This window comes from Cupressus sempervirens, chromosome 4 (genome assembly GCF_028749045.1).
Source record: "Cupressus sempervirens isolate cs-2001-9-10 chromosome 4, ASM2874904v1, whole genome shotgun sequence".
NCBI lineage: Eukaryota > Viridiplantae > Streptophyta > Pinopsida > Cupressales > Cupressaceae > Cupressus > Cupressus sempervirens.
In genome coordinates, this window is record NC_143121.1 from 648189043 (window position 1) to 648200771 (window position 11729).

At 35.1% G+C, this 11729-nt stretch overlaps 1 protein-coding gene across 1 annotated transcript in view; it reads left to right on the forward strand.

Annotated features, from left to right (window-relative positions):
* The window catches only part of LOC149562900 (uncharacterized), a 79458-nt gene extending 69457 nt beyond the window's left edge, over positions 1-10001 (forward strand). Inside the window, exons 2-4 of the mRNA XM_089826348.1 lie at positions 9342-9431; positions 9577-9648; positions 9752-10001. Of these exons, the coding sequence (XP_089682474.1) occupies positions 9342-9431; positions 9577-9648; positions 9752-9854 (265 nt within the window). The 3' untranslated portion in view covers positions 9855-10001. The remainder of the gene's footprint in view (positions 1-9341; positions 9432-9576; positions 9649-9751) is intronic.
* The last annotated feature ends 1728 nt before the right edge of the window (positions 10002-11729 follow it).

Below are 11729 nucleotides of genomic sequence, written 5' to 3' on the forward strand. Positions count from 1 at the left end.
AATGTATGGAAACTTCAAATTCCATTCAAATATCTTGGTATCAGTATTAAAAGATGTATCCTCCAAATTATGTGTACTAGACCAAACTACTAAAAATGACACACAAGGATCAAATGAGGATGAATGTAGAACATGTTCCAAAGATTCAAGTGTCTCCTTTGGTGTTCCCTTACAAAAATTGGAGAATGATCATACTCATCAAAGGGAAGATGAATGTCATCAATAATGTCATCTTAGATGTTTACATGTTTCAAAATTCATACATGATCATAAAGCTAATGACATATGCAATTCAAGGTTGTCTTAAGTATATTTCAATATTTTAAATTCATACACATTAGTCGACAACAAAATAGGTCAAATCAAGCCACATAGACAAGTAATTTTTTGGATTCAATTTTTTGGCTATAGAACATTTTTATGTAGCAAAATGTTTTGATTAAGTAAAAATAAGTTTTAAAGGACCCAAAACCTTTACATCAACAGATTTCTATAGATAAACATGAGCAAAGAACATTAGAGAAAAGTATCCAAAAATAACATGAAACAGACCTCAAAAAACAAACAAGAGGTCATACAAGACAAAATTGGAAAAGACAACAAAAGAACAGCAAAGGAACAACAACCAACCAACTAAGAAGTATTTATTAGGTCAATAACCTGATCCACCAAAGTGTGCATGGTTTTAGTAGAAGCCTTCACCTCGTCTTTCTTACTGGTTTCCTCAATCTTCTTCGAGTGGGCCCAGGTACATTTACTTGGTCCTTGAGTATCAGCCCTCAGAGGGGAATCTTGGCCCTTAACAACCTCATTCTTCTTCAATAAATTACTCACATTGTCCACCAAATGTTTAACCTATTTATCCATATTACCCATCCAGGTTTCAAGTTTGGACACCTTCCCCTGAATGCTATTGATATCCTTATCCATGACCCTTTTTTTAGCTTCCAACACTAGAATCTTATGCATGAGATTTTTCACTTCTTCAACATTCCCTATGACCTCTGAAAGCTTATCAATGTGTTGTCCTAAAGTTCTTTCCCCTCTAGATGTTATACTAAGTTGTTCCATTTCCTTACTCAGTAGAAAAATTTTATGCTTGAGGATACCCATCTCCTTCTGAATAGAACCAGGGTTGCCAAAAATACCCTTAGCATACCCTCACCCACCTTCGGCTTTATCACCCAAATCTGACATGGACCCCTATTCACCATCATCTCCATAGTTAGATTCCCCACTCTTCTTAGTATCATACATATACTTCTATCACCACAGGGAATTTCTTTTCCTCTCCAACCATTGAGCTAGAGGCTCATCATTGGAAGGAGGAGAGACCCACTCACCTTGACATCCTTTACCCTTTCCTTTGCTTCCACTCATCTTTTTGTAATGATCTCTAACAATTTCCTCCATAAAGTCACTTTACCAGTCTCGATCAAAATCTTCCTCCTCAACATTCTTTTTCTTCTTTTTAGAGCTGCCACTCAAGCCTTTTTTTGAGCTAACTAGACCCCCTTCAACTTCATCTTATGTCTTAGATTCATAGCCCTTATCCTAAATACTCCCTTCCGTATCCTGATCAGCGCCTTTCAAGGTTTTGGGTTTTGGAATTTTTTTAGATTTTAGCAAGTTCATAATCAAAACCATGAGACCCTCATGGTAGACATGCTTGCTAGTCGGGTCTTTCTGGATGGCCTGGGTAGATATGGTAAGATATTGCAAAAGATGGAAAGGAAAATTTACCCTAACATCAAGTCAGAAATGGTTTGCCAACATAAAGTGGTATCCATACAATTTTGTAAATCTTCCATCCAGAGTCAAGTATTCCATAATCACAAAGAGCACAAAATGCCAAGGACTAGAAACAAAGGTTGGGATAATACGAGTTACCTATTTTAACCAAATGATTTCTCTCTTGTTCTATCTCCACAAAGTCATCAATTTTCTTATTCGAGAGCTTACTCTCCCTATAAAAATTTATCCTATCCATATCCAGCCCTATAGTCTCCATAATGATCTCTTTTGTGACATCCATCTGTTGGTTCCTTACCAACACCGAGCCACCCTTCCATGATTTAACAAACTAGTGTGTGATTGCAGGGTTATTTCCTTTGAGTCTCTCCATATAACTAGTGAAATTTCCATGCCTAAGAATGTCCCACACCTCCTGCTTATTCTTCCACTTTGCACAGCTAGGCGGTTCCACCGGTTTCCTCTTTCCCCCCATAATCTTTGTATCTAATTCACTAGTTTGCTTGCTCTGAAAACCCCAAATCACTCTACGAACACCACTACCAAAATGAGGAGAGGAAGAAACAACCCAGAATCTATGCAAACTGCCCACATTCCTAGAAATTATAACCCACCTCAATCCAAAGGAGTTAATCTCATAATTCACTAGCAGCATCAGAATTAAATGATTTTTGCTATGATCTCCATTTATCATGCTTAACATGATCGCGACCATCTAGAGGTAATCTATCATATGGCTCCCATATGATTTTATGATCATTACAACATGCCACCTTCGAAACCCAATTAGCTAAACCATTGGCTTCCCTATAGTTATGGGATATTATGCAATTTTGGAATGAGTTAATAATGTTAAAAGCCTTAGATATAATATTGCTAATGGTCCATGAAGGTGGACTGATTTTATTTAAACAATTAATGATGTTGAGGGAATCACAATCAATCCATATATTCTTCAAATTCAAACATTTGGTGTAAATAAGACCGTGAAGAGTAGCAAAGGCTTCAATAATGTGATTAGATTGGCTCCCTAATGGTATGGCCATACCACCAAAAAAGTCACCATTAGAATTTCTAATCATAACTCCACATCTAGCAATGCCCAGGTTGCCTTTCGAGCCCCATCAAAGTTAATCTTAAACCAATTTACTGGAGGAAAATCCCATCTTGCATTATCCCTTGGGTTAGGATCCTTTGTATTCATATTCAAACTCCTTATATTCCAATTATTAAGCACCCCAACTTCCCACTCATGACAAGGTTGTTGTCTAGTACCACAAATTTTAATGTTTTCAATCAAAAGGACCTTGAGTTTATGGAAAAATTGAGTAGGATTGGATTCTATCCCTCTAAAGATCTTGTCATTACATTCCTTCCATATGCCCCAACATAGATAAGGAAGAATAAAATCCCACAATTTGATAATCAAAGAATTCTTGGAAGGAGCCTTCTAACTAGAAAAGAATAGCTGGATGGTAGCATGGGAAACCCAATCCACATTCATTGAACTCCAAATTTTATCCCAAACCTTCTTTGTAAAGGGGAAATGTAGCATAATATGATCCACAAATTCCTTTTCATTCTTGCAGAGAACACATTGATTAACAATGATGAAATCTCTCTTCTTAAGATTGTCAAGAGTTAATATTTTGTTTTGCAAAAGAATCCAAAAGAAGATATTAACTTTGGGAGTCACACTTTTCGCCCAAGCCTTAGCCCATCAAGGTTCATCATGATCCTCAAAAGAATTAGCCAAGGCTAAAGCAATAGAGTACATACCACTAGGATCAGCTTTCCAAATCAGAGCATCCTCTTCATGGTTCAGAAAGTAAGCATTCAAGCATTTAACAAGCTCTACCAAATTTAAATCCACCCTAAGAAGATTCAACCACAAATCATCCTTCCAATAATCACTGACCAAAGTACCAAACTGATTCTTGCACTACTCCATATACCCATTCCACCTTGGGTCATCACAAAGGGGGTAATCCAAGATCCATATATTTTCCCAAAAAAGAACTCTCATTCCATTTCCCACCTTCCATTTTACCCCTCTCCTTAAGATATGTTTAAATTTCTTAGCATTCTTCTAGATTAGAGAACCCCCTTGATGAACATCAAAATACAAGAAATGTTGAAAATCAAAGTGATCCCTATTATATTTATCTGCCCAGATATTCCTCCATTCCCCCTCTTCCTTGTGCCATCTCCAAAGTAGTTTAGCTAGTAAGAGTTCATTCATAGTAGAAATCCTTCATAGACCAAGCCTACCCTTCCCCCTGGGAATACATACATTCTCCCAAGCAATAAGAGCAAGTCTCTTTTTAGTCTCCATACTAGTCCACAAGAAAGTCTTCTGTATTTTCTCAATAGCAAGTGCAAACTTTCTCAAAATTTTAAAAACACTCAAAGCATAAAGCGGGACACTTTGAAGGATAGATTTCAAAAAAATAACCTTCCTAGCCTAACTAAGGAGAGATCCCTTCCAACTAGCAAGTTTCAAGTGTATTTTATCAATCAAAAAATTCCAAAAGTTGTCAAGAGGGGTTAATCCCAATGGTAACCCCAAATAGATTCCTAGCAAAGAGCCACTCTCACAACCAATAATCCTTTTAATCTTTAATTGTCTTACCTCACTAACATTGATAAAGTAAATCACACTTTTACTCCAATTAATGGTTTGACCAGTGGCTTCACCATAATCAATCAACACCTTCATAATGTTCCTAGCATTTCTCATCGAAGCCTCCCCCATGACAATAGATTCATCAACAAATTTTTGGTGTGAGCACACAAGAGCAGAGGAAGAAGGTTTGAGACCCACAAAATCTCCTTTCATCACCATATTATTTACAAATCTTCTCAAGCATTAAGATAATAAAAAGAATCAGAGAAATCAGGTCTCCCTATCTTAGGCCCCTTGAAACCTTAAAGAAGGAGGTAGGGGAACCATTAACAAGCATTGAGAAAGAAGATGAAGAAATTAACATAAATATAAGATCCTTGAATCTTTTATTAAAGCTAAACACTTCCAACCCCCTGAGAAGGAAGTTCCAATCCACTCTGTCGTAAGCTTTAGAAAGATCAAGCTTGAGAAGAAATCCTTCCTTCTTAGACATCGCAAGAGAATGAATACTTTCATGAATAGATATGATGGAGTCCAAGATTTGTCTACTTGGAACAAAACCACTTTGCTAACTAGAAATGATAGCTGGAAGAAGGGAAAGAATTCTAAGAGTAAGAACTTTAGAAATGATCTTATAAAAAGAATTACACAAACTAATAGGCCTAAACTGATCCATGCTATTAGCACCCTGCTTCTTAGGAATAAGGGCAATAAAGTCCCATTTAATTCCCTGAGAAGGTTTCTAGTACCAAAAAATTCCTTCACACCATTACAAACATTGGCCCCAATGATATTCCAATATTTATGAAAGAACAAAAGAGGAAACCCATCAGGACCAGGGGCTTTATCACCCTCGAAAGAGAAAAAAGCCTTAGAAATCTCATCCATAGAAGGAATGGAGGTAAGGGATGAATTCTAGGCCTCAGAGATGCAAGAAGGAATGCTCTCCAGGAACATTTGTTGCTTGTCTAAATTCAAATCTAGGTCACATTGTAGAAAACTACCAAAGAACTCCACGACCTCCCTTTTAAAAATCTCTTCATTATTAGTCAAACCTTCCTCCATGTTGAGTTTGGAAATTCTATTAGCCACCCTATGTTTCATGGTAGTCAGATGAAAGAACTTGATGTTCCTATCTCCTTCCTCTAGAAAGACCTTCTAGGAACGTTGTCTCCAAAACATCTCCTCCTTAGTAATAAGATCATGAAGTTCAACCAATTTGTTACTCTCCTCTTCCCTAGAGACCATCTCATAACCATCAACCTGAATCCTGTCTTGAATGTCTTTAAGCTCCTCCACAATCTTTTTTTTGTTCTCAAAAATGTTGCCAAAGGTATTTTTATTCGAAATTTTAATATTCTTCTTGACATTTTTCAGTTTAGCAACCACTCTAAACATAGCTGTACCCTCAACTCTAATGTTCCACCACTCCTTTATGAGGCTTTCCAAATTTGGGTGAAGAGTCCACATTTTTTCAAATCTGAAAGGAAAATTCTTATGAAAGTTAATTTTATCAGTAGCAAAGAAGATAGGGTAGTGATCAGATCACACCCACACTTGAGCATTGAGTGAACATTTATAATTCAAAATCCACTCACTACTAATAAGAGCACGGTCCAACTTGACTTGAATAAGATCCTTACCAGCTTTTCTGTTCATCCAAGTATACTCAATCCCATGTAAATCAAGATCATGGAGAAGATGAATATCAATAAAGTTCATAAAATCTAATCTATTATCTAGGTTGGTCTGATTGCCTCCCCATTTTTTAGATTCCTTCAGAGGGGTATTGAAGTCCCCTATCACCAACCAATTATCCTCAACAAAAAGCTTCCTCTAATTTGAAACATCCTCCTACAAAGCCTTCCTCCCCCATTTGGTATTGGGGGCATAAACATTAGTAAGGACCCAACTAAAATTGTCTTTTGTATTAACAAAATGAACATTCATCATATTTCTGCTCTAATACAAAAGTTCCCCCTGAATCCATTCGTTAGTCCAAAAAACTGCCATACCACCTGAAGCTCCTTCAAAATCACTACCAATAATCTTTCCTCCCTTAAAAATAGAAAGACATTCCACCTTATCCTTTAGCATCTTAGTTTCTTGAATAACAAAAATGTTTGGCCTATTATCCCTAATCATATTTTTCAAAATATCATGTTTATGAGGGTTATTTAACTCTCGAATATTCCATGAGATAATCTTCATAATTTAATGAATTGTTTAGATTCAAGGATGGTCCTCTGACTACCATCAACAATGCTCCTATTAGCCTCAGTTGTTCTTTTGTACAAATTGGATGGTCTTCCAGCTGAAGATGGAGGAGATCCTACATCACAATTCTTAAAAGAAGCTCCACCATTCTTAGACGAAGAACCATGAATACTCCTGACAGGTTTAGAAACCCCATTTTTGGAATCAGTTTTGGATCCTTTCTTGTTATTTTTCGCAGGAACAGAGTCCTCATCTTTTTTATTACCTTTCCTCCTACCTTTAGAATTTTTCCCAGCTGCAGTCTAGTTAGCATTAGAACTTTCCTCTACCCAAATTGCTTCCTCAACATGAGATACAGTGAGAATGTCCTCAACCACACCACTCACAAAGTTACCTTCCTTTGACACGGGATCCATGGATTTTGGACTCAAAGGCAAAGGCAAATCCATCACCTTTGAGGTTCAGCTTCACCAAAAGCCCTTCCCTCCTTTAATATGGTTACCGTATCTTCCTGATTGCTCTACAAACTATCAATGATAGGATTCTCCAAAAATGACTTGAGCAAGGGTGGGATCACTAGACTCCCTCACCAATGGTGAAACAATAGAGGTGGGAACACCAATCTCCTTCTCCAAAGGTGAAAATACACCAAGATCAGGAGCACTAGAATCTACCACCAGGATGCTACTCACCATATTAACTTCAAAGCACTTAGAATGGTCCTTTGGGGGAGCAGATTCATCTGCATTTGCCCGCACCCCCTTAGAGGGATCTTTCTTCACCCACACTTTCTTAGTATTCTTAATCTTTCCTTTCAAAGAAGGACATTTCTTAACCCAATGACCAGCTTTCTTGTAATGAAAGCATGCAAAAGGGATAGATTCAAACTCAATCCTTTGGTCCCAAACACCAAGTTTAGATTTCAAAGAGATAGATTCAGGAAGATCCACACCATGGGAAACCCCAACACAGAATCTAGCATAGTTCAGTCTCCTCCTAGAAATGGTTATAGGATCTAAAGAGAGAAGCTCCCCAAAAGTATTAGCAATGCCTTTGAGCACATCTTCCACCCAAAACTCAAGAGGGAGGCAATGCAGTTTCACCTAAATAGGGGCTTGAATAGTAGTGTCATCCAAAGAGTAAAGGTTGGGTGTCCATTTCTATAGCAACAGGGTATGCCTCCCCAAAACCCAAGGGCTACTTCAGAGGATATCCCGCTTATCCTCCTCACAAGAGAAATAGAAGGAAAGACAACCCTTTGCCATAGCTGAAATGTCAACTTGTCCCTTCAAACACCATTTTTTTTTGGGCAAAAGCTTGTACATCTTCAATATTGGGTTTGGCTCTAATAAAACGCCCAACCAAAGTAGTGTCTGTACATGAAATATTTCTATCAATAATTTGATCAGGGATTTTGATTGAGAACTTACCTCTATCCTTCGCCAAGATATCTTTAACCGGTAGGAAAGCAAACTTTCTAGTTGGTCATACCCCAAACAAACTGGACCATTTTTAAATCTACTTGGGCCCCCCTCCTAAGTCCTCCAAAAACTTGCCATCATTAGCATCCCCAAATTCAACATCCCCAGATTTGACATGGGAATCCCTAGAGCTCTCGCCAATTACAAAGGAATTTGAATTCTGAATCTCGCCCGAACTCTCCTTGCTCCCATTCCTGCTCACCATTTGAATTCTATATCCAGAGTTATGTAGCAAAATGTTAGTCATACATGTTAATCACACATAATGTAGATAAAATATGCACAAAATTCTTTGATTGCTACATTTTTCAAAGAATGAGTAATTTGAAAATATTATTTTTCAAACATTATAAACTTGTTATTTATTTCTACATCCCAATTTGAAATAAAAACTTTCATTTTTTATTTATATATATATTTTTTAATTTAGTGTATCAAATCTCAAATATTATAATACAATCATATTTAATTGATTAGTAGTATATTCTTTTTTGAGGAAGTCAATTTATGATATGTGATGTTGTAAGTCTAAAATTGATTAATATTTTATAACTAGCTCCTTAGAAAAATCTATTTACAATAAGAATAAATGATACACTTTAACACTCAATATATTTAAAAGCGATGATTATAGAAATGAAACATTAAACTTTTTTGAAAAGATATTCATCTTATACTCTTCCAAATGACATCCCTTATTAAAATTCATTTGTAATCTAGATTGCTTCCTTACCACTTACGTATGTAATCATCCCTATGACATATTTATGTACCGAATTTTTTAAAAACAATAATAATACCGTCCAGCCTAGTTGAATTAGAAAATTCTGGGTGCTTCTATAGAACTTTTATCACACTCACTCTGCTCTATAATTTGTAATTCCTTTGTAGCTTTCATCCCATTTTTGTACAGAAAAGAAAAAGAGAAAATGATTTGAATCTTCAACTTACTTTAGCTGGTCTAAGAGAATGTGAATGTGAGGACGAGTAGACATCAAATCTTATATATATTTTTGTTTGAAAGACTATAACAAAAAATACTTTTATATGTTTGGGAAAGGTGCTAACATATTCGAAATTGGGAATCCATTGAGAGTTGTATGAATTTAAAATCTGAGACATGAACACTGTGGATGGGTGCCATTTGAATGGTCTACATGCCTCTCTTTCTTTTGCCAACCCCACCATTTTAGAATAAATAGCAGACAATGAAGTGGTAATTTCACAATTCATATTTGTTGGCTTTGATTTTTAAGTTGTTGCAGATCTTCTCTCCCTTTTGTTGTTGTGGTGGTGAAGATGTCTTGCTGTGGTGGAAAGTGTGGCTGTGGAGGCAACTGCAATGGCTGTGCAGGGTATAAATCACACACTTCTTTATGTGTTCTTGTTTTTTTTATAAGTTCAATAGGAGAATAGAATAGAAGAAATTGTTAGTTTTTTTTTTTTTTTCTCCTTTCTTTTGTGAATAAATAAGAAAACTTGTTTTTGATGTTATTGCAGGTGCAAGGCCTTCTCAGAGAAGGTTGTAGAAAGCTCAACTTTGGCAGCCATGACTGCTTCTGACATGCTCATGTAAGTTCTTCCTGTTCTTCTTTTGGGTACCCGCAAAAGTATAAAGGCAAGAAATCTGTTAATTGTTATTATTATTTGAATGATGTGAATAAAAAACTTGCAGGTGTCATGAGGAGATGGGTGTGGCAGGGGAGAATGGATGCAAATGTGAAGGCGGGTGCAAATGTGGAGACAGCTGCACTTGCAATCCTTGCAACTGCAAATGATTTACCATTATTATCATTTTCTATTAATTATGTGTACTATCACCTTTGGTATGTTATACCAAGGTTTGAACATTATAATCTCATAAATTCTCATGTATTATGGCATCGCATGACCCTTTAAGTAATATATAACTAGATTTTAATCCATGATGACAACTGGGCGTCTTAATTGGAATCGAAGAAATATTGGATCTTGCAGCAGATTGGAGGGTCGTGAGTGTCGTCCTGTGGTTTGTATGCATGGCAGATTCATCTTATTTTAAAGATTGTTTTACTTCATTTTCAAATAGACATCTTTCTAAATCTTTCGTTGAATATGAGGTATGGTGCAGTTAAAAAAAATTAGATGTAAATCAAAGATATTCTTAAAAGAGAAATTAAACTTGGAAAAATAAGTCAATTTTGACTATTTAACACTTTTAGCTTAGGAATCAAGTCTTAGTGTGTTGTTTAAGCCCTCTTGAAATTCACATTTGCAGTTCTTGTGGTTTACTTTCCTCCTTATTTCGAACACAATTAGAAGTGCACAATATTTCATAGAGACTTGTTTGGGTGGATTACACTTCTTGAGCTAAATTATCATGGCTATGGGTATGTGTATGAATACTAGTTATTAGATATAGCTTGGTACTCTGGTATTTGATTTATGGTTTCTTTTCTATATTAAGTTCACAAGTCTCAATAAATGTTATTTTCCAATTTATAAATAGTTGACTGGTCAATGACCTTCACTTTGGTGGACTTTCCACATCATGAAATATGCTCACATGAACATTGTTTTTGTAGGGGCAATCTTAATCTTTTCTTCCTTATGCATATCTAATCATACATACCAACAATTATTGCTATATTTTCCTTTTTCTTGAGATGAAGTTTGTAGAGAAAAGCTTATTATTTAACTGTAATGAACATAAATTTTCATTGTGACAATTCTATCCATATCGATAGAGGTTGTAGATCCAGTTTTTTTCCTCCTCTTTTATTTAAGATAAAGATATGAAGGTGATAGGATAAAGATATGAAGTTGTCATCTCTTCCAAATGTTAAGTTGAGCATACTTTTGAAGGTTGATAACATATCATGTCATAATATATTGAGAGCAATTCAAATAGAGTTTTTGAGATTGTGGAGTATAATTTTTTAATATATTTTTTTAATGTCATTTGTGTTGAAAACAAATTTATAAATAAGAAGATAATTAGCATAAATTTGTATCTTTAAGGAGTGCAAAATTATGTCGATAGTAAAATATATTCCTATTGGAAGTGTGTTAAATAAGAAAAGAAAAGAACAGTCAAGAACTCAATAAAAGGACTAATTTCATTCGATATAAAAGAGATCAATTTTACTCTAATTGTGGAGTATAATTTTTTAATATATTTTTTTAATGTCATTTGTGGTGAAAACAAATTTATAAATAAGAAGATAATTAGCATAAATTTGTATCTTTAAGGAGTGCAAAATTATGTCGATAGTAAAATATATTCCTATTGGAAGTGTGTTAAATAAGAAAAGAAAAGAATAGTCAAGAACTCAATAAAAGGACTAATTTCATTCGATATAAAAGAGATCAATTTTACTCTAATTAGAGACTAACCATTTTAAGGTTGGTTCTTAATTTTATTAACAAATATGGTAGGATTTAATTTGTCTTGTGAGGATGATTGACCACATAGTGATGCCATGTTATGAATGAGAGTGTAGTTAATATAAATACACACAATGCTTTGGCTTTCATTTTTTTTTTGTTTTTTCTAACAAATTTGTTTAAAACTATTGGGCCTTCATAAATTCTTAGTTTTTTTCTAACAAATTCGTTTAAAACTATTGGAAAAAATAGAATTGATCAATATAGAAATCTTAAATTATGAAAAA